Source organism: Bactrocera tryoni, chromosome 2, assembly GCF_016617805.1.
Source record: "Bactrocera tryoni isolate S06 chromosome 2, CSIRO_BtryS06_freeze2, whole genome shotgun sequence".
NCBI lineage: Eukaryota > Metazoa > Arthropoda > Insecta > Diptera > Tephritidae > Bactrocera > Bactrocera tryoni.
In genome coordinates, this window is record NC_052500.1 from 26,859,176 (window position 1) to 26,881,967 (window position 22,792).

Consider the following 22,792-nt stretch of genomic DNA (forward strand, 5'->3'; position numbering starts at 1 on the left):
TTGTAGCTTAAGTATATACATTAAACTTATTAGAGGGCGGGACCACGCCCACTTTTTCAAAATTCTGGGCAAAAATTTTGAAAAAGTGGGCGTGGTCCCCTGGCAATTTTTTTTCCAAAATTGCTAGAGTAACTAACTGTGTTCCATCAGACCTAAGGCCCAGCTTACTTTCGTAAATTCTCTTTTAAGTGTTCAGGAGAAATTTTCTTGTTCCGAATTTTTATGTGATCTGTAAATTATTTGAAACCTTACAAATGGATGTATTATAAATTATTATTTTAATCAATATTAATCTTTGTTTTCAAAATAATTCTAACAAACAAATCAGTGGCAGCGCTATTACTCAATTTCACCATTTTTAATTCTCCGTATGGCAACCTATATGATGGGTATTTGCTTCAAAGCTCCATTGGTTTTCAAAATATTTCTCATTAATTACCCAACAAGTCGCAACTACGGAAACTTAAGAACTAGATGACTGACAAGTTCGTAGGCTAACAAAGAAAAAATTTTGTTTTAATAAAACTCGATTGTATTATTCAATATAGTTATCTTCGAGGGCAATACAACGATTATAGCGGATAAAAAGTTTTCCAATATCATTTTTATAATACATTTGCCTTAAGCCTCAAAAGAAGCCTCAGTTTCTGCGATTCCCTCTTCATTGCTGCTAAATTTCTTTCCAACGAGCATTTTCTTGAGGTATGAGAACAGGAAATAGTCATTCGGGGCTAGATCTGGAGAATACGGTGGATGCGGAAGCAATTCAAAGTCAAATTTATGAAATTTTGGCATCGTTTTCATTGACTTTTTTTGTTGTTTTGGCGATTTCGTCCTTCCAATCCTCCAATAATGCAATGAAATAGTCGCTGACAATGTTTTTTCTCTTTAAAGATAGTCGATGAATATTATACGACGTGCATCCCAAAATATTGTTGCCATAATCTTGCCAGCCGACTTTTGTGTCTTTCCACGCAATGGAGTCAGTGCTTCACGTGCAGTCCGCTCAGCTGACTGTCGATTGGACTCCTGTGTGAGTTGATGGAGCCACGTTTCATCCCTTGTCACATATCGACGCAAAAATTAGGTTTCATTACGATAGAACAGCTTCAATGTGCACCACCCACAGAGCTTTCGCATATCCAAATATAAATTCACAAAGTATTCAACACATTCCTTTGATATGATTATAGTCTCAGCTTTCTTTCTTCATTTTATGGGGATCCGAAATTATATTGGGGACTTTTTTGATGTTTTCATTGGTAACAGCCTCTTTAAGGTGTTCTCTGCCTTCATCGTCCTCGCTGCTCATTTCGCCTCGTTCAAACTTAGCAAACCACTTTTCAACGGTTGATTTCTATCCGTCAGGGTCTAAATAATCTTATTCAATCGATACCTGGGCTTCAACAACATTTTTTTCCAACAAAAAGTAATGCATTATTAACATTCTTTTCGATCCACTTTTTGTAAACTAATACAAAAGTTGCTTCACCCAAAATGCTATGCCACATATGTATGTATGTATGTATCTTAAACTAATAGTTCTACAGCTGTCAAATTTGAACACATATTTTTTGAAGGTACGGGCTGACTAAAAATCATATGGATTTAATATTAACAGTACCATTTACATATGGACATACATACATATGTATTAACAAAATTTTCCGCCTACCTGTTTAAGGGGCTATACCAGTGTGACGCATGAAAAATTAGGCGATTTTCGTGAATTTTTTAAGAGAAAGTACGCGATTGAATATTTCGAACTTCTTTGAACGTAATAAGGTATATTTTGTGCTATAAGAACAGAAATCTCTGGTATCGATCTCGGGTAATTAACTTGTGATTTAGCCGTTAGTTGACTTGCAGATAGATTTAAAAAATAAAGTCTGACACTTTCAACATTTTGGACGTATTTAGCATATATTTTAAAATTTCATTTCCGATGTAACACATTTTAATACATAACAAATAAGTGTTTTCTTAACAATAGGTAAATTATATTAATTTTTGTGTAATTTTAACTAAATTGTATTACTTTTATGTCAACATTAAAAAAACTAAACTTTTAACGTAATACTATTTAAAAACCGTCCCAAAAGTAGAATGTCTAGTAGAATGTCTAGTAAATGTCCATAGTTTTTCCTAAAGAAGACCATAGATGTCTGAATCTCGCGTTGTACGAGTACGCGCGATTACGCTATATGGCTTTAGAAGGATAAGATTTCGCTCTAAAAAGCATTTTAGATAGTTTTGTGATTGTTGCATTCGATATTGTTGGATCACGAGTCAAAAATGGATACTAGAAAAGATAACATGTGCGATATTTTACAGTTTTTTCTTTGAATAGTGTTTAACATATGCTCCTGATACTACCAATCACGCGCAATATTGGTGTCGTCGATTCCGCTCCGACGATTTAAATATCAAAGATGTACCGCGCGTTGGAAGAACAACTGTCGCAAATATCGATAAAGTAATGGAAATTGTGGAGTCCGGCCGTCATGTAAAAATTGTTTCAATTGCTCAGGAACTAAACTTTGCACAAAATGCGTTTGGAACCATTTAAATAAGGCTGGATACAAATAGAAACTCGATGTATCGCAAACAGACCTCTAACCTAATGGATCTAATTTTCATCTACGAAATGTTCCTAAAACTCTAAAAAAACCGATCCATTACTGAAGCGGATGGTTACTGGTAATGAGTGGGTCCGGCGCAAACGGACCGTCTAGAAGTTATTGCTATGTGTTTTGTGGATTTGGCAGGGAATCTTCTACCATGTGCTGCTACGGTCAAACTTTTATTTCGGACCTGTATCGATAACGATTGGACGGTCTGAATGGAAAAAAACCCAGCATCGGACAGTTTTCGGCCGATAGGAGAGGAAACGAGTTCCATTAGAATAACGCCAGGCTACAATCATCGAAAGTGACTAATCAGAAGCTACGGGAGCTTGCTGGATAATCTTAAAGTAGAAATCGAACAGAAACGGACAGTTTTGGCAAATAGGCGACTACGGGAGCTTGTTTTGAAGGTTCTATTGCATATATCATATTGTGCGGACGTGGTAACAATTGATTACTATTTGTTCCTGCATATGGTGAATAATTTGTCTGATGTAAATTTCACCTCAAGATAAGCTTGTCGATTGGGGAGGGTTTCAATATCATATTATCTTCAAAATAGTATAAAAAATAAAACTTTCAATTTTGAAAAATAGTGAATATTCTATTTACTAGATCTATAAGTATTATATACAATCACATACAAAATAAATTTGCATGAATAAGAACATTAAATTATAATCAAATGAAATGAATTTAATATAGTTTTAGTGTACGAGTGTGTTCAAAAGATAAAGGGAATTTTAAAATTAAAGCAAATTGTCAACATTTCTTACAAATCGATACAATTTTCATCAGTATTAATTGCTTATTTTGTCTGTAGCAGCCGCTAAGGTTAGACGTGTTTTTATGAGATTGGTGTTTTAAAAGAAATACGAGGTATAACAATTAAGTAATAAGGCTGATTCCATAAAAACCGTATATTTGAAAATTATTCTAGAACTCTGCCATCCCCTTTAAATTAGTCCCCTTGGGCAGCTATACAGCGATTCCAGCGCGTTTTCCATGCTTCGTAAGATTTCTGGAACGCTTCGACTGGGATGTCCGCGAGTACCCCCGTCACGGCCGGCTGAATGTTCGTAATCGACTCAAAATGGGTTCCTTTGACGACCGATTTTTTTTAGGAAACAAAAAAAAAGTCACAGGTTGACATGTCGGGCGAATAAGGTGGCTGTTGTAACACGGCGATCCCTTTAGAGGCCAAACACTGGGACACGTTGAGGGCGGTATGGCACGGCGGGTGTCGTGATGAAGGATCCAGTTACGAGCGATGTCTGGGCGCACCCTGTTGACTCGTTTTCGCAATCTTTCGAGTACTTGGCAATAGTAGACTTGATTCACAGTTTTCCCCGGTGGAAGGAATTCTTTGTGGACGATTCCACGGCTATCAAAAAAGGCAATAATCTTTGTTTTCACCTTCGACTTGCTCATGCGAGCTTTTCTCGGGCGGGGGGCACACGGAGACAACCATTGTGAGCCTGGACACGACTGAGAGCACTATCACCATACACTCTTACAATTTTAGCGTACGTTTCCGAAGCTGTTTCGCCCAATCTGGCGCGTTGCTCTTGATTTCGTTTTTAAATTTTCGTGACGAGCACTACAAACACACGTCTACTCAACTTGACGCAGCAGGCGAACTAAACAAGCTAGAGCGATCTTACATATACTTATCAATGGAAAGGGGAGGGATGCCGGAAAAAGAGAAAGGGAATTTCAAGGTCACAGGTTTACCACAAGCGCGGCAATAAAATCAGTCTCATTATTTAATTGTCGAACCTCATAGATCAAAGAATTTGTTTCCAAAATGTTTTGGAAAAAACAACGATGCTACGAGGGCCCAGGCTCCATAATCGCCCGACATGGCTTCAGGTGAATTTCCTATTTCAAAAAATTAAAAACGCATCACTGAAGTAGCTAAAGTCTCTCCCAAAAAACGAGTTTATGAAGCGTTTCGATGATTGCAAGAAGCTGGCTTTTGAACACACTTCGTACATAAAGGTTCCCAAAATTATCGCAAGATTGGAATTTGCTACCATTTTCGGTATTGTCTTCATTATTGCACAATATTTCGAAAATAATGAAAGCTTGGCAGCCGCAGCTTGAAGTGCTGAATACATAGAGCGTGACAGACTGCAAGCGACATCTGTCAAATATTAAAATACACACGTTCTTATGGACACAGTTATTTAGACAGCTGCACGACTACACGACTGCAGGCCGTCAGTTGTCGCTCTCGCTAGCTTCAAAATATTCTTATATTTGCCAACGACAGTAGGACGACAGTAGAGTTGACAGTAGAGAGGAGTGATGCCACTAATAGGTAAAATGTAAAATTATTCAAAGCTCTAACAAACCTGACGTTATTTTACAAATAAAAGCATAAAATAGCTCTGTTATATCATTTGTAATGACAATTGATAATTAAAACAAATAAATTTACCTATTTACTTATTTTTTGCATAAAAAATTTCACTTGGAACAAAATACTAAAATTTCATTGAAGTGAAAGGTATTAGTATGGCCACAACGAAATTGTGTACATGCGAAATGGACAGCTGTGTTGTCTTGTGTACATGCCGGCAATTGTTGTGTCGCTGCCTTCTTACAAATGTTCATGTATAAGGATTCACGACGCCATTTACAGTGCACTGTCGTGTTGCCATGTCGTGTCGCGCTCTATGTGTTCAGCACTTGAAAAGGCGGCTAATTTAAACCATATGTTCATTTTGGGCAGCCAGCAGATGAAATCAAATGCAACAAAATTTAAACATTTATAGTATGTATGTATATAATACATATGTACATAATGTACATAAAAATATAATCATTTACAAATTATAATTGTTTTAAATACATTAAGGTCTACTTAACTGTCACGACCAAATTTTGGCACTTTTTGTTTAGCGTAATTCAATTCAGTTGAAAAAAAAGTTGAAACATTTTTTTGACGTTTTTAACTTTCTTTCGTAAATAAAATCGTAAAATCACAGCTAAATAAATTAAATTAATTATTGCAATAGCCAATTATACTACAAATTTCTTAAAACTATAAGTACATATTATATCCAAAGCCTTAATTTAATACCTGTGTACACACATATAGCTATGTATGTATGTAGGCAAGTATGTACATATCAATAACAATATTTATAGGAAATATCATTTTGCCCCACCTTATTAAATAAATATTGCAATATTGCAATTAGTACACATGTACTTACAAATATGCCTACAATTACAAATTTATATTATGTAATGAAACTACACCTAATACCTAGAATTTATACTACTAAGAAACTTACTTATACTTAAATAATCTCTCGATGGGCTAGTATAGCTCATAACACCCGGCTACAATGCTAACTTACATACATACATATTAACAACTCTAAATACAAGCATATTCCCCTTTCCATAAACGGAAAAAGGTACGCACAACTTACGCTGCGGGTGGCATATTTTGGTTATTTAGTCATAATAAAACCAGTGGACCACTCAAATTCATTACAAATATGTCCTAAGTCAAGTGTTAAGTACCTTAAATTACACATCGTTCTAGAGTTAATTAAACGTATTAGGCGGTGGACGTGAGTCATAAGAGCCCGGCGTATACGACCAATATGGCGGTGGGCGTGTAAAAATGGGTGTACTATTGTTATTGTTGCCACTGCTTGTAGTACTGCTATGCACAACCGTCGTCTCAGAGCCCGTTGAAGCGGTTGGTAATGCTGTTGTGGTTAAGGTTGATTGCTGTGTTTGCAATAAATTTGTACTTGTTGCATTAAGTTGGTGCTGATTTGTTAAAGCAATGTTGGGTGAGTTGCTCATACCAATAGGCGATGGCATAGACGTGGGAGAAGGTGATGGAAAACCAAGACTCGACGACGACGATGGTGAGGTGAGATCTGTTTGGAGATTGTGATAATGATGATGATGATGCAAACCCATGGCATGGCTATGGTGATGATGATGTTTGTAGGAACTCAACATACTCGTTGTGGGATCACAACCCTGTGCCTGCGCTTGGCATGCCGCCATCAAGCCGTGAAAGTCAAATTTGTAGGCATAACGTTTCCCGTGCACTTTAGTCATTATGTTTTTATCGTAGTAATATCTGTAAAATAAATAAAACAAATTTTTAGAACATAAATTAACAACAAATAAGGGGCTTAATATTAGACTGGGGGAGTGGAAATTAAATATACTTAAGGGGTATGCGTGAAATCGCGACAAAAATATTTCTTTTATTTTTCGCATATTTTGATAGTATATAATTTAAAAAAATAACCTAACAAAACTTTAAACGAATTTTTCAAATATTTTACAGACTTTTAAAGTGTTGCCGTTCAGTTTATTCAGAATCATCAGTTTATTTTCACACGCGTTATTCTAAAAATTAAATTTTTAATTTGAAAAAAGTTGTCACTCGAAGAGAAATCAACCGAGCGTATGTATGTATGTATATATGTCTAAAAGTTTTAATGCAGCAGTTTTCTTAAAAAAAATTAAGCATAATTATTTACGCTATCACACTAGGTCTGCCCGTAAATCCCCATATACGTTTGATATGTTCAAGGGATAGTCAATGAACTGTTAAAATTTAAGGTAGGCAAATTGTTATGTTACGCAATTAAATTCCAGTTTTATAAACCTTCCCCCATTGTTAAAGGCACTAACCAAGACCTAATAGAATATCTCAAAAAAATATATGACTACATACATACATTAGATTAAAATCAAAATTTTCTTTTAAAACTACCAAATATCAGATATGTAATTGTAGTGCTAAAACTTTCAACAGTACTGTAAATGCATATATACGTTTATAAAAAGTTCAGAAAACTCGCATGCGATATTCTATCACAATGGCTGCAAGACCTCCCTATTCATTCATACTTCAACTCCTATACATCCACACTTATACCACTCCCCCAGTTACCTTCCCACACAAAGTCTTTATTTTCTGTTGCTTTCATTGATTTTGTTTCGAGTTTTGTTTTACTTCTGAGCGTGTGCGCACCACAATGCCGGCATTAATGCTCAATTGTTTACTCGCTCGCTCTTGCTTACCTTAAAGCTCTGCTGAGTTTGTCGTAATTCATATTTGGTTTTGCCTTTCGTTCGCCCCAACGCTTAGCAACTTCATCGGGGTCGATGAGTTTGAATTCACCATTGGTGCCCTCCCATGTTATGCAACTGGCATTAGACGAATCGGCGAGCAGTTCAAGTAGAAATTGCCATAACTGAATTTGTCCCGAGCCCTGCGCAACCAATCGATGGGATGCGGCATTTAATAGCTGATACGGATCTGCAAAAGATTAAAGCCGAAAAATAAAAAAAATTGTATTATTAATTACAAATTGTGACAATGTCTGCGATGATAAAGATGTACTAAATGCAGTTATATGTATGTATGTATATTTAAACTTTGCTCTGCATACCTACAAACAAAGTTTACCTCTCCCAATGTATTATACACAGTACATATGTATATACATATGTACATATGTGTTTTGTTATTGTAAGTTTATTAAACAAGAAATGTTGTTAGATTGGTTTTAGCTAATTTAATATGCTTTATAACCGCAAGATCATAAAAATTAAAAAACACACGTAGATATTTGAACGCTAGCGATTCATACTAGACGCAGATACTTGAACGCTTTAGATTTATACAAGACGCTTTTACCGCCGAACCATGCTGTCGCTCTTGCTATTTCCGTTACGTCGTCAACGGATTAGATAACTATTATAATAAGTAGATTCAGTAGAACATCGAAGAAGTTAACAAAAAAATCCCAAGCGTAATTTACTTTTTCGCATTATCAACATAACTTGATTCGATAACTTAATCGTCGTTATCGTCATCAGACATCGTCAGTTAACTTATCGGGATCATATTTAATTTGTATTAAATGTGCTGCTCCTATTCTAACTAACAGTAATAGCAATCTAGCGCTTTACCATTATAAGTTAGGAAGCCAAATATGTCATAACATTCATATGCATGTATGTATGTATCTATGTATATGTATAAGAAAGTTTCTTCGGTAATATAATATGAGTTTTTAATGTTCAGTTACAAACTCATTAGCTTTAAATTGAAATCAGACACCTAAAAAATCAAGAAATTTGAGGAAGAACTTCCTAAAGTTTTGCTTAATAAACCACTTGAATAACTTTTACTGCCACACCTTTATATTATACAGAGTAAATGATAAAATCGGCTGATTTTCTTTTTATTTTTGCATAGACATATGTAAATTATTTCCCGAAGGTCGGTGGAAGTCGCTCAAAAATAATATTTTCATAATTCTAGTATGACATTAATTTGCTCGGTTCATAAAATTTAGGATATAATATGAGAATAATTAAGAGCTCCCCTTACAATTGCACAATTCTCTAAGAATTAATAGGCGTTAACTAACATTTTTCGAGGAGAACCGCTCTAAAGAACTTTAAATGTTTATAATCTCCGATGATATCATTCTAAATCTTTTGAACAAAACATTTTCCTTTCTAATAATCTTTCTCTTTTTATTCTCATTTCGAGCTGACCATTAAATACCGTCTAATGTATGTTCGAATTCACCCTGTGACTTACTAAATATAGTGTTATCTAATCTGACTATAATTAATTTGAAATGTACAGTTATCTTTAAAATAAAGGAAAGGCATATGTGATTGGACCTGATAAATTTATGTACGCCATTTCATTTCCCTTTCATATTTCGGGATTCGAGAATAAAAAGAAATTTTAATCATCGAAAATCGCTTTATTGTTTTTCAAAATATTCTCCATTAAGATCTATGCATTTTTGCATGCGTTTGAACCAATTGTCCAAATACTTTTGCCACACTGATTGCGGTATCTGCAAAACATGTGTTCTGGACGCATCAGTTGCCTCTTGCAGTGTCGAAAAACGTTGACCTCTTGGTTTATTTTTATGAACGGAAATAAAAGAAATGTCTCGGTGCCAAGTTAGGACTATACGGAAAATGACTCCTCAAATCGATGTTTTGAGTGCTCGGCGCTTGGTTTTCTTGATTTATTGAAAGACAATGGGAAACAGATGGTTGAATTTCACTCAGAATTTACTGTTCCGCTTTGTTCCACTAATGAGTTATCTCAATGTCATAATAAATCACATGACAATGTTGTAATATCAGTTTGTGCACAGCATCAATAGTTTTCGGAACTCATTTTGGACGAATTTCCCGAAATAACCTTCTGCTTCTTCAGCGAATTTTGTTTTCTCGTCAATCGACTGAAAACGGGTTCCATGTCAATGATTGTTGACTTGTCAAACTCATAAACCCTTGTTTCATCGGTAGTTATAATGCTCTCTATGAGCGTGGAATCGGAACTCGCACGATCGATCATGTCCAAAGAGACTTGTTTCCGCTACTCTTTGTTAAAAAAAATTCAACTTTATCGGGACGAGTCGAGCAAGAACGCGTTTCATACTCAAAATATCTACCAAAATCGTTCGAACGGACCCGCGAGAGATGACGAGCTCTCTTGCCATCTCACTAACACTTGCCTGACGATTTGCAAGCACTATATCTATCTTCATCAGTTGAAGGAGTCGAAGGACAGCCAGGACGAGGCATGTTTTCAACGATCTCTCGACCACTCGTATGCTTTTGTTTTTAAACAATGTGAATCACGGTAAGCTTTTTCCAACATTCACAACGATTCCGCACCCAAAATTCGAGACAAATTCTTTGTTCGATATTTTTATTCATTGTAAAAATCGCAACGCACACTAATTACAAATTCCGGGTGATTTTTTATTCCAATGTATGGTACTTAGCATCTCTTAAATAAACATCTCGTATTTAACTTTATTAATGACAATTCTTTCGCAAAGTTTTGATAAGTTTTTCGGTGGTGATTTTTATTGATAACAGTTATCAACACATAATTATGTGCAATATATTATGCTGCTACTAAACAAAGATAACGTAGACGAATTTTTTTTTGAGCACACTTCAAAAGTCGGAAAATTAGTGATAACAGCCGTAAAACTATACGTCATGCGGCAGGTGCTTAAATGAACTGTGGATCACCGAAGCAATCGAGAAAGTGATACAGTCATGCCAACAATTTTTCTTTGTCATGTTTGAGTTTCGGTATTCCCCTAAAAACAAACCAACAGGAGGTGCTCAAGTTATTCCCACACTGATATTTCATTATCGAATTATTATCAGCGAGTTTTGCCAGACCGATTAGGCACAATTGTTTGCAATTGTCCATATGTATGGTATATATGTACATACATTTGATAGATAGTGTAGTCAATATGTTAAGCTCGTCTAACTTGACTTTTGTTTTGTGGTATCATAGATAGAGTGATTCTGGTGGTGTCAGATACATATATACATACATACATATGTATATACAAATGATAAAATTTACCAATAATTTTGATGATAATAGTAAAGAAAGTGAAACTAAAAAAATTTTTTTATATTTTATACATACACATATGTACATATGTACATACATACATATGTATATTAAAGAGTCATACTTGAAACTCGCGCTACTGTCGAACTGCTTGTCTCTTAAGTATCTTTATAGAATAATTACCAAAATTTGCAATTTACATAAATGCAACTCGACAAAATTGTGCTGATGTCGCAAAAAGATATTACATTACGTGTGGATAAGCAATTTGTAGACCGCTCGAATATACAGGTGGGCATTAAAATGTATTTTGATTGTCAAGTTTTAACTTATGGTATTTCGCTAGATTATAATGTACAATATAGATTAAGCGGATCAAATTGAATTTTGGAAACAGGAAGTCAGAGTAAGAAAGCTGCATGTGGCCAAATATGGAGATTACAGTGGACAGGGCCTAAGTGTTTTCTTTGTTTCATGCGACCGTCTTTGTAGATTACACATTTTCAATTTTGACCTCTGGTATGTACCAGGGTATAAACGAAACGAAACATATCATTTCATACTTTTGTGAGCCGAAATGAGATCGTGAATTTCTGTCATGGGAATCAAAGCCATTACTAAAAGGTGATCCATTTCGAGGTTCCCTAGTTTTTTAAAGAAAAACACAGAAACTTCAAATCTAATGGGGAATATTTATCATCATTTGAAAGAACATTTTCGCATTTATCATTTATTCATGAAGATTATTTCCATTTCAACTGGTGACTGACGAATGATACGCGTGATGTTTCGCATAGACTTTACATTGCCGCACAGAAGAAAAACGGTGTGATATCACACGATCTTGGTGGCCAATCGACTGGCCCAAAACGTCAAATTACCTGCTCACCGAAGTGTTCTCTCAATAAATCCATTAATTGAAGTGATGTGTGCGGCGCGGTCTTGTTGAAACCTAATATCGCCGAGATCACGAGCTTCAATTTCAGGTCCCAAATAGTCGGTTATCATAGCTCGATAACGGTCGCTATTGACGGTTACGTTCTCACTGGCATCATTTTTGAAGAAATATGGATCGATGATTCCACCGGCACACAAATTACACCAAACTGTTTTTTTTTCTAGATGAAATGGCTTCAATATCTACAGGTTGCTCTTCGACCGAAATACGGTAATTTCGCATGTTTACATACCCATTGAGCCATAAATGCGTCAAGTTCCATACGTCAGTCCGAGTTGCTGCGAACAGCGCCGAATCAACTCTCCACGGCCTTCGAGTACACTTTAAGCTACGACTGCTATATTTTCTTCACTGCGTGCTGGACGTAATCTATTCGGTCGAATGCTGGGTCTCAAAATGGGTGGTTGTTGCGAATAATACTCTCAGTCAGCCGATTATGTTGATCATAAGTTGAGCGAAGCGCGCGAAACACATTCTTCACAGAACGTGAATTTTCGTAATACGGTTGAACGTTTTGGAAACTTTGTTCAGGCGTAAGTCTCATGTCGAAATACTAAAGAATGAACAAAAATAACATGACAGCTTGACACGACTTACGCGCGATCTATCAAAAAAAGGCTCTTAGAAAAGTACCTCTCCTGGATCACCCTTTACTAGTCTGATTCGGATAAAACTTTGACACTAGCCGCCTACGTGAATAATTCTTTTGTGAAAGAAGCACAATCGAATGTTGAGACATACATATGTACATACTTGCCACGTTTTTACTAATCGGTAATAGAATTTAATGCGTGATCAGGATGAAGAGTCTAATAAAAGTAGCAATTAATATATAGTACCTCCTTTACCTTCCTAACATATGAACATATTTAATATAAAACACTTTGAATTTAGACCGAAAACAGCACGCCGTTATTATGGTCCAAGACAACGGTACAATTTCCGAACGAATTGCTCTATTCGGATCACTTCAGATATGTGGTACATAGCTGCCATAGAAACTGGCCGAACATAGTGAAGACAAAGATCTTCATAAAATATCTGTTTTCCATTTCAAGCAGCCTTCCACTTGAAGATTGCATATATCTAACAACGTAGTTATAAGTTATATGAGCCATTCCATCAATTGGCGACATGTACCCGTATTCCGATCAAACAAAAAAATTACTATTTCTTTTATTTTTTAACGACCTGAAAATGAAGTGCAAAAAACTTTGAGTTATACAATTTTATGTAAAAAACTCTGAGCTTTCTGACAAAAATATTTCTAAATTAAAAAAAAAAAGATCCAAAAAAAGATATTTTTTTCCAAAAAACAGTTTTTTGTGCTTGTTCACCAATTTTTTTTCAAAAGTGACTTTTCCATTCGGTTCCTCATTCAATTTTACATAATGATCTTTACTATGCGGATCTAGTGAAAACAAGTTATAATGTTTGAAACATTGTTTTATGGTAAGTTTGCAACTATTATATATTCCAACTTTGGCCACAAACTGTAGTTCACAGAATTCAAAATTGAACATCCAGACGGTCATTCATCTTCATTCATATGAAACCAGGAGTATTATTACTGGTTGATTTTTGTCTTGTGTGCTGGATCAGCATATTGCTGGAAGATCCAATGCTTTTCACCGAAGAAGCTTGCTTAGCTCCGTTATAACTCATTCTTACATCCTTCTGGTACGTTTTGGTGAGGCGCCTTTACAAGAGACGTTTACCATCAGCTGTATGATGACCACGTTGGACCTTGGAACACATTTTTTGCGTCGTTGGAAGGTTTCGCGTATATTTTGTCGCTTTCTAATTGAAATCTTCTTCAAGAGTGAAATTGTTTTCATTTGTAAGAAGGACACTTTCTTGGTCGTTTACCGCAAAAAACAGTAGAAGCCGTTTGCATTTGTTGAGCCTAATTTTGAAAAAAAAAGTTGGAGGAAAAGCACAAAAAACTGTTTTTTGGAAAAAAATAAATTTTTTTTTTTTGGATTTTGAAAATATTTTTATCAGAAAGCTGAGAGTTTTTTACATAAAATTGTGTAACTTCAAAATTTGTTGCACTAAATTTTCAGGTCGTTAAAAAATAAAAGAAATAATCATTTTTTTGTTTGATCGGAATACGGGTACAAAACTGTAATCTCCATATTTGGTACTTGCACATTCACCGCGCAATGTGTTCGAATTGCACTAGGAAATGTGGTAATGTGAACATTTACCTTACTTAATTAATTTTTGACAATTTTATTGAGTTGATAGTATATGCATACAACAAAAAGCCAACTTCTGTGTCACTTCTTCTTAAATATCGTATTAAGTAGTCATTCCAGGAATTTTATAAAATACCATTTGTGACTCATTCAACAACAGAGCACTGCAACATATTGCCAAAAACAAATTGAACTGAAAATATTTCACTTTTTTATTTGCTACTGTAGTGAGCTAAATTAATTCTCACCGAAAGCGCCATTATATAGGATAGACCGCCCAGATACCGGATGGTGGTGGTAGTGCTGGTGATGTATGTGTGGCGCCGGTGCTTGCATACGTACACCGAAGCGCCACATCACGCCCACATCTACACTCACACTCATTTCAAGTATTTCTTGTTATTATTATTTGGTTTTAATATTTCTTGATTTTTTTTATTGTTTCAGTTTTGCAAGCATTTGTCTGGTTTTATTGTGCATTTTATTTTTTTTTATTTTTCAATTATTCATTCGTTAAATAAAACCGCTTTCTGCGAAATTCACATAATTTTAGTTGAAGTAATGAAAATATTTATTGCTGCACTTCTGTACTTGGCATTTTTCTCTCATTTCGTTTGTACATTCATAATTTTCTGTTATATACTTTTAGAGACAGTTAACTGCCAATTCACCTTGCACACAACCGTTTAGCTTTAGTTCTCGATAACGACTGACTTTTGACTTCTCTGAACACAATTCAGCAAGCTGCAAGTCACTGGTGAAAGCATATGAACGCCGTTATAAGAGGGACCGCCTTCTTTCTGCCGCTTCAATCAAGCTCCCACTGCACACCACCACCCCCCTCATTTCTCTTTTTTTATTGCAAGTTTATCACTTTGCCATTTTTCACCTGCACAGTTGGTGGTCGGCGTGGTTGCTTACAGCTAAGCGCTGGCAAAGACAATAAGTGCCCATACCCACAACACAGCCGTATTGACCAAGGGCACGTGCGCCCACTTCCAAAACAAGTACATATGTATGTACATCGTCACTACACCCCCACAGTTTGGGGGGTATGCCCAAACTGCTGAAAAGATTATCGGTAATCTCAGGAGTTAATCCTGCTTGGAATAAAAAACAAATCAATTAACTATGCAATTTTGATACGATTTCAACTTGTAAAGCAAAACACATACAACTTTTTACATATACATACATATGTATATATATGAGGGTCTTACGATAAATACATTAACTTCATTATCGCAAATGAAATTGGTCATTATGTTGTCAATTTTCTTAGACTACTATTCACTTTTAGCCGATTCGAGATAGTATATTGTTTTTCGGGATTCGATTTTTGTTTTTAGAAGCAAAATTGTGCAGCGAAATGAAGGATTCTTCGATGGCAACCGTCAAAAATCGATTTAACGAGGTTGAGCGTGGTCGCACGTCGATTTTTCACGACCTGCAGTCAGATGCCTCAAACATAGCTACCCTGACGAATAACGTGTCGGGAGTCTTCTATTTATAAATCTTCGATTGACAATGTTTCTCGGATTCACATGATGTGATTTATATTGCCTATGTGGAGAATTGCAAAACTATTTACTCAACTACGTTCTAACTTCTAGCCGATTCTTTGCCAAATACCAAAGAAAATATTCCTTTTGACGAAGAAATTTGTACTATTTCATCTTAGAACAATTTACCGGCTTATGGTAAATCCGCCGCCGAAAACGAAAAACGTCATTACCTACATTGTAAACCTCCAGAAAACGTATATTTCAGACAGGTTAAAAAAGTTGGAACATCGCTGGGTCAGCTTGAGCTAAACAAAAGCTCTGTTAAAAATGACCAGTTTTCCAAATTTTTCGTTTTCCTTTTGTTAGCTAAGTAGTTATCGGATCACCCTCGTATACATATGTTTTCATACTACATAAGTATTTTGAGACCGTTTACTTGGCGGATCTAGTGAAAGCAAGTTATAATGTTTGAAACTTTGTTTTATGGTCAGTTTTCAACGATTATATATTCCAACTTTGACCACAAACTGTAGTTTAAAAATTCAAAATTGAACATCATCTTCATTCATATGAAGGGTTCATTCATATGAACCCAGAAATATTGCTTTAAGACCCTGCTGGTTAATTTTTGCCTTGTGTGCTGGAGTAGCATATTGCTGGCAGATCCAATGGTTTCCATCGAAGAAACTATTGCTTAACTTCTTTACAACGCCTTCTAAAACATCCTACTGCTACATATTTGCCCCAATTTTAACCCCCTTTTCACAGAAATGAAGTTATGTGACGCCTTTACAGGAGACTCCTCACCAAACCATCAGCTGGATGATGAGATCGTTGGTTATCTGAATACATTGCGTCGTTGGAAGCTGTCGCGTAAATTTTGCCGTTTTGCTTATTAAAATTGTCTTTAAGAGGGAAATTTTTTCATCTGTAAGAAGCACACTGAAAGCAACTGTAGAAGGCGTTGTCAGATGATGACCAGTTGACCAATGGTAAGCCCTCATGTGGAGATCATCTCTAATAAGTCTTGACATTGGTCTGGTCGATAGCTCCATTTCCTTTGACTGTTTGCTAAGTGGATTTCTGTGAATACGTTCGCGAACAGTTTTTCATTGCTCCAACCAAGGACGACTACTTCTCTTGTCATCAATTGTAGAAGTTTGGTTAAACGATCATTAGGACGGTAACAAAATGTTCTCATAATATTAAGCTTTTGGAGCAGCTCATAACTGTCATTTTCGTTTCTTCCACACTTATGTAAATCAATCACTTATCTTATGTCAATTTTCTTTAGCTCCCACTCGATTGTTAATAAGCGGAAGCAAACACTGAACTTATGCAATAGTATTAGTATAAATGAGTAGACACTGTATACAAAATGTTATAAAAATAACGGCACTTTTTTCTGCGATTTTGTCCTTTCTGTATGCTTTGTAAACTTTGTAACAGAATTTATGGCCAGACTAAGAACATACAAGTATTATTGAAAACTATGAGAGGCGCAAGCCACTTTATTAGACCTCAGCACAATTCAATTGGAGCTCATGGTGTTGCCACTTATACTAGACGTTTTAATCGCTGTGAAAATCGGTAGTCATACATACAACTTCGTGAGCATGTTAAATATATGTATATATTCGGTTTATTCCGATATTTTTTGCATGAAAAACACATGTTTATGTACATAATAATTCAAGTAAATAGATTTAATGGTTAAAAGTTGGCCGCCTTGATTACAAACACCCACCCACATACACATATATATGAACAAACGGTTTTGTTGTTTTCCTAGTACGTACTATAAATGTCAATAACAAAGTTTCAGTGGCTTTACATATTTTAGACGCGCTATTCGAGACTTTATTGTATGAAACAGGAAGCGCGGAAATGAATATTTTCCTGTCGCATTTACTTGAAGTTCAGCCCGTGATGCGCGCACGATGAACGCCTGCTGTGTATCAGGACAATCAAATGCTTACTTAATTCTGTCGACAGGAGCGAACAGTGTGCTAATTCGTTCAAATGTGTATGTAAATAAGATATATATAGAGACATACATATGTATGTATGTATATATAATTGATTATTGGCTTATTAGAGTTTAGAATCGAATCATTTAGTATATGTAGAATAATTCAGCTTTTAATAAAGGTGCGGCGAGCAAAAACCGCAACAGCATTAAAAAACACCTTTAAAAACATTTTTCTCCCTTCAAAGTATTCCAAAAAAATCAAAAATTGAGATTATAAAAACTGTCTCGGCATTACCTGTGGAAAACAATCTAACGAAGGATCCTTATTTTGTTGATTCAGTACTATGTTATGAGAGAATCCGCAATCATACTTTTTAACGTTCGAATAATTCCTGCCATTGCCGTATTTAATAATATTTTTTCATGAAAATAGTACAAAAGTACAACTTTCTGCCAATGTGTTACTTTAATGATTTTAATAGTGTAGTCTCAGAAAAATCACAAAATCATGCGTGTTCAGGGTCAACACCATTTTGAAAACGAGCCAGACGTCAGTTTTCAGTTTAAATCGCCTGAAGTAGTCAATAATTTTTCTTCAAAAACTTGGACCCACCAAATTAACAACAAAATTGTCTTCTCCTGCATCACTGTGCGCTACGCAGACAATGACGAGGCCGCAATGCTTTCACGCAAAGCGAGAGGATTACTTTGATTTTATTATTAGATGCCACATCCTGTGAGAAATTATCATATTTACATCGTTTATTAACGGCATCACTCCCCCAGAAGTAAAGACGCTGTCGAGTTGGCATCATTTTCGTTGCATGACTTTGAAGACTCTTATCTAAATGTTTAGGTGGCTTAGAACTCATCACTAATCCAGGTGAAAAGTTAAGTCAACAATCACCGTTAAGTGCATTTAATAACACAACAATAAAGTGTTTGAGTACCGCCTACTGATTAAATAAAGTTGTGTTATTATTGAAAACTTTCGTACAAAGAAATTGGCTCGAATGTTTTCGATTCGCTTTGAAGACAATACAAATGTTTATATATTTTTGACTAGTGTGACTTCAGTTAATGATTCCATACTATTTGCACTTGTTTAACGAGATTAGTTAAAACTGCAAGCCATTTCAAATGTAATAAACTAAACTATTTGGATAAAGGTACCAATGTAAGTGACAGATTCTCACGGATCCTGTGCTGCAAGGGGATTTGTATCAACCCTATAAGTATGCTTGTGCAAGATATATTCGCACTCATTACGAACTTTCCAAGTCACGCACACATGTGTGTGGACGTTATCAGTAAATACGCGTTTAAGCAGTGAAAGAAATGAAGACATACGGTAGTACATAAATAAAATAAGACGGTGGAAAATGGTCAAGATGCAACCGACTACAATGGCCATACGCTCAAATGTATACACACACACTGAACGAAATTTACCGCAATGCGATTTCGATCTCAATAAGTGCGGCTATTATTACCCAGATTGAGGATGTGGAAAAAAGGATTCAATGCTCAGAAAAGTGGCAGAAAAGTGCCGTTTGGCCACAAGTGAGAATACAATGAGCAAATAACTTGAGACTGGATTCCATTTAATGTGAAAGTTGGCCATTGCCTTTATTCTTCTACACACATGTTAATAGTAACTAAATTGCCCTCACGGAATCGAAATCCCGCGGCGGCCATTTTCAATGATAGTCAATTGATTTTGATGATGATAACGGAAACCTATTTTTTATTGCAAAAGATTTACGAGTTCTCTTTTTTTTGGAATGAGTGAAGGTCAAGCGAGCAATTGCTGGTGCACTTTGGAAAGGAAATAATTATATCTTCAACACATGAGTTTAAAAGTCCAAACAAAGGGGATTATATTATATATAGAGAATGGAGCCATGTGTAGAAGTTCACGCAAGTGAGGAAAGTTATCTCAGCGCCATTCATTTGGAATTAGCCAGAAAAGATTCTTTTACATATGGCTCAAGCAGCCCACGACTACCGGTCTTAGGGCAAGTACCCTCTGGGTAGCCAAAAAACATCCGTTTGAGGGCGAGCTAAAGTGAGAAGGCCTTCCCAGGGTTTTGTGCTGAGTTGGGTCCCAAACTTAAAAAGCACCCCCAAAGAAAGGAAGAAAACAGCCGCGGATGAGAGACTCCCCATTCGATGACGACAACTGCAAACGCATTATGGATTACGATATCCCCGCAAAACTAATACGGCTGTGTAAACTGAGCAATACCAAAAGCTCCGTCAGGATCGGGAAAGACCTCTGCGAGCCGTTCGGTACCAATCTATTCCTGGAGAAAATAATTCGAGCTGCAGAGCTGAACAGAGGAAGTACAATATTCTATAAGAGTGTACAGCTGCTGGCGTATGCCGGTGATATCGATATCTTTGGCGCCGTTAGTTCTGCTTACTCCAAACTGGTTAGAGAAGCGGGGCAATTGGGTGTGGTAGTGAACGAGGGCAAGACGAAATATCTCTTATCATCAAACAAACAGTCGTCGCACTTGCGACTTGGTTCCCACGTCACTGTTGGCAGCCTTAACTTCGAAGTCGTAGATAATTTCGCTCATCTTGGAACCAGTGTTAACACCAACAGCAACGTCAGACTCGAAATCAAATGCAGAATAACTCTTGCCTACAGGTGCTACTTCGGACTGAGTGGGCAATTGAGAAGGAAAGTCCTCTCTTGACGAACAAAGACCAAACTCTACAAGTCACTCAAACCGCAATCGGTGCAACGATGAACTGTACGAGATATACGACGACATTGACACAATTCAGCGAATGGCTAGGTCATGTCGTCCGAATGAAGGAAAACACTCCAGCTCTGACAGTACTCGACGCAGTACCCGCCGAGAGAAGCGGAGGAAGAGGACGACCTCTACTCCGTTGGAAAGACCATGTGGAGAAGAACCTGGCTACACTTGGAATCTCCAATTGGCGCCAAACAGCGAAAAGAAAGGACGACTTGCGCGCTGTTGTAAACTCGGCTATAACCGCGTAAGCAGTGTCTACGCCAATAAGGAAGAAGAATGCATACGCTTTCATCTCAGATACTACATCAAGTTTGCCACAAACGAGATGGGCTTCTTATGAGAATTTTTTTGCTTTGACATTGGTTACCTTAATATAAATTGGCCTATAACCCTGTTGGGTTGATCCAAGGTCAAACAAATTACAACAACGGAACCAAAACTTTCTAACAATAAGCATCGGTATGTAAATTGATTCAACGTATTTTATATATAACTTCTTCTTATACATTTGTCATTGCCGACCAACCTGGTTATATTGACTGTACGAGTATTGTCGTCTTGATCTATTAATCTTATCCCCATAACTTTGCAAACCCTTTCATTGCACGTAATAACCGCTCATGCGCGTGTAGAAAAATATCAATTGAATGTAGCCGGGAACTTTTTTCGATTAGGAAAGAATGTTTGGTTATGTCAGTTAACAGTTAACGGTAGTTGTTTAGTAGACCATTAGTAATTCAAAACCAAATATGAATACATACATATTAATGATCAAGAACTTGGTAAAAGCCTAAACTTATACTTGCTAATATATCACAGCTTGCTGATATTTTCTTCAGCATAACACCAATATATATTACATATAGTCTATTCATTCACAAAATATTATTACTCACTTGGCTCATCTTCATTTAGCATTGGACTTGTCTCACGTCCGGTCGCACTGTACAGGGTCAAGGCAAAATGTTTTGCCAAAAGTATGCCCCCCTGTCGCGAACCGGCACAAACCCAAAATTCTGCTCTACTTAGTTCACACAACTCAGCACCAGTGGTGGGAAAACGTGAAATATCTGGTTCTGGATCGATTTTAAACTGTTTCGTTAACCATTTCACCCATTTTGCTATGTCATCAGTACTCCACGCATGTGGATCCAACGGCACTTTAACCACTGGCGAAGCCGGCCGCGATTTGACACTATCACTGGATGCATCACTATCGCCCTCATCTGCGTTCGACGGCAATCTTTCACTTTCAACGTTCCCGCTCGTTTCATTAGCACTTGCAATCGATTTTTCAACTTCACCGTCGGCCTTTTCTGTTAAAGGCAATGGCGATTTTGACTTGGCGCGGGTTTCTTGTAGCCCACCGGTGGGCATGTTGGCGACATGACTGCCACGTAAGGCCTTTTGTTTACTATAACTATGTGCACTAAGTTTACTATTTGTATAACTAGCTCCACTCTTCCAACTGTCGCTATCGGTGTCATCATCACTCGAACTATCCGAAGTACTGCTAGTGTCGCTGCTACTGGTGCTAGTGGTACTGGATCTACGACGTCTTCTCGTATCTAATTTCGAATTCTGAGCCACTGATGACACTGTTGCGTTATCTATTGGTGTTGGAAGACCTTTCGTTTCTTCCGCGCGGGTTTGCACTTTTTGTATTTTTTTCTCACTATCCGTCGGGTGGCCATGTTCATGCATTTGGATATTTTGATAACTGATTTGAAAATTTTTAAATAAAATCGCAGAATTCATACATTTAAATTCACTGCTGTCATAACAATTCTTAACGGGCGTGTAGTTGAGGGTAAGCGCCATTCAAATTGCAGTAAATAACGGTATTGCTTTGTTAGTATTTTGAATTTAATTCACAGCCGAATTCACAGCACTTCAACATAATATTTAAAAGCAATTAAAAATGTTTAATTAGTAATATGGATGATTCTATTTTATTGTCCGTAACTGTATATATTGTTTTAAATTCGCAAATAAATTATTTATACCAAAAGAAAAATATTTGTTTTAGTTATTTATTCTTTAAATATACTTTTTTTTGTTTTTGTTGCACCAGTTTTAAGCTATTGTATTTACATTAAACTTTTATTTCATTTCAAAAAATCTTTATAAATTTCACTTTGCTTAGTGTCCACTTCGCAGGCGCCTTCAACTCACAACTATCCACAACTCCAAATTTATTTAGTTTAAGAAGCAACGAACTGCAATTATTGCAAGCTCACACTCGTCGTAAATTAAATCCGGCTTAAAAGCGTTTCGAATTGACGTTATCGAAAAGAAGTTCACTTTGAAAGCAAGTTATAAATTTAATAATTAAAAACAAT

The 22,792-nt window shown here is 36.3% G+C and overlaps 1 protein-coding gene across 1 annotated transcript; it reads right to left on the reverse strand.

Moving 5' to 3' along the window:
* Nucleotides 1-5,611: 5,611 nt before the first annotated feature.
* On the reverse strand, nucleotides 5,612-22,375 carry LOC120769580 (DNA-binding protein D-ETS-6-like). Its single transcript, XM_040096637.1, has 3 exons — nucleotides 21,347-22,375; nucleotides 7,701-7,938; nucleotides 5,612-6,744 (listed from the first exon to the last, which is right to left on the reverse strand). Exons 1-3 carry the CDS (start codon nucleotides 22,269-22,271, stop codon nucleotides 6,192-6,194), a joined length of 1,716 nt encoding a protein of 571 aa, XP_039952571.1. The 5' UTR covers nucleotides 22,272-22,375; the 3' UTR covers nucleotides 5,612-6,191.
* Between the last annotated feature and the right edge of the window lie 417 nt (nucleotides 22,376-22,792).

Coding starts and splice junctions, on each gene's coding strand:
- LOC120769580 (XM_040096637.1), bottom strand. CDS start 22,271: ATGGCGCTTACCCTCAACTACACGCCCGTTAAGAATTGTTATGACAGC. Junction 7,939..21,346: donor GCTAAATGAAGATGAGCCAA/GTGAGTAATAAT, acceptor AATCTTTTGCAG/ATCCGTATCAGCTATTAAAT. Junction 6,745..7,700: donor AAACTCAGCAGAGCTTTAAG/GTAAGCAAGAGC, acceptor TTTATTTTACAG/ATATTACTACGATAAAAACA.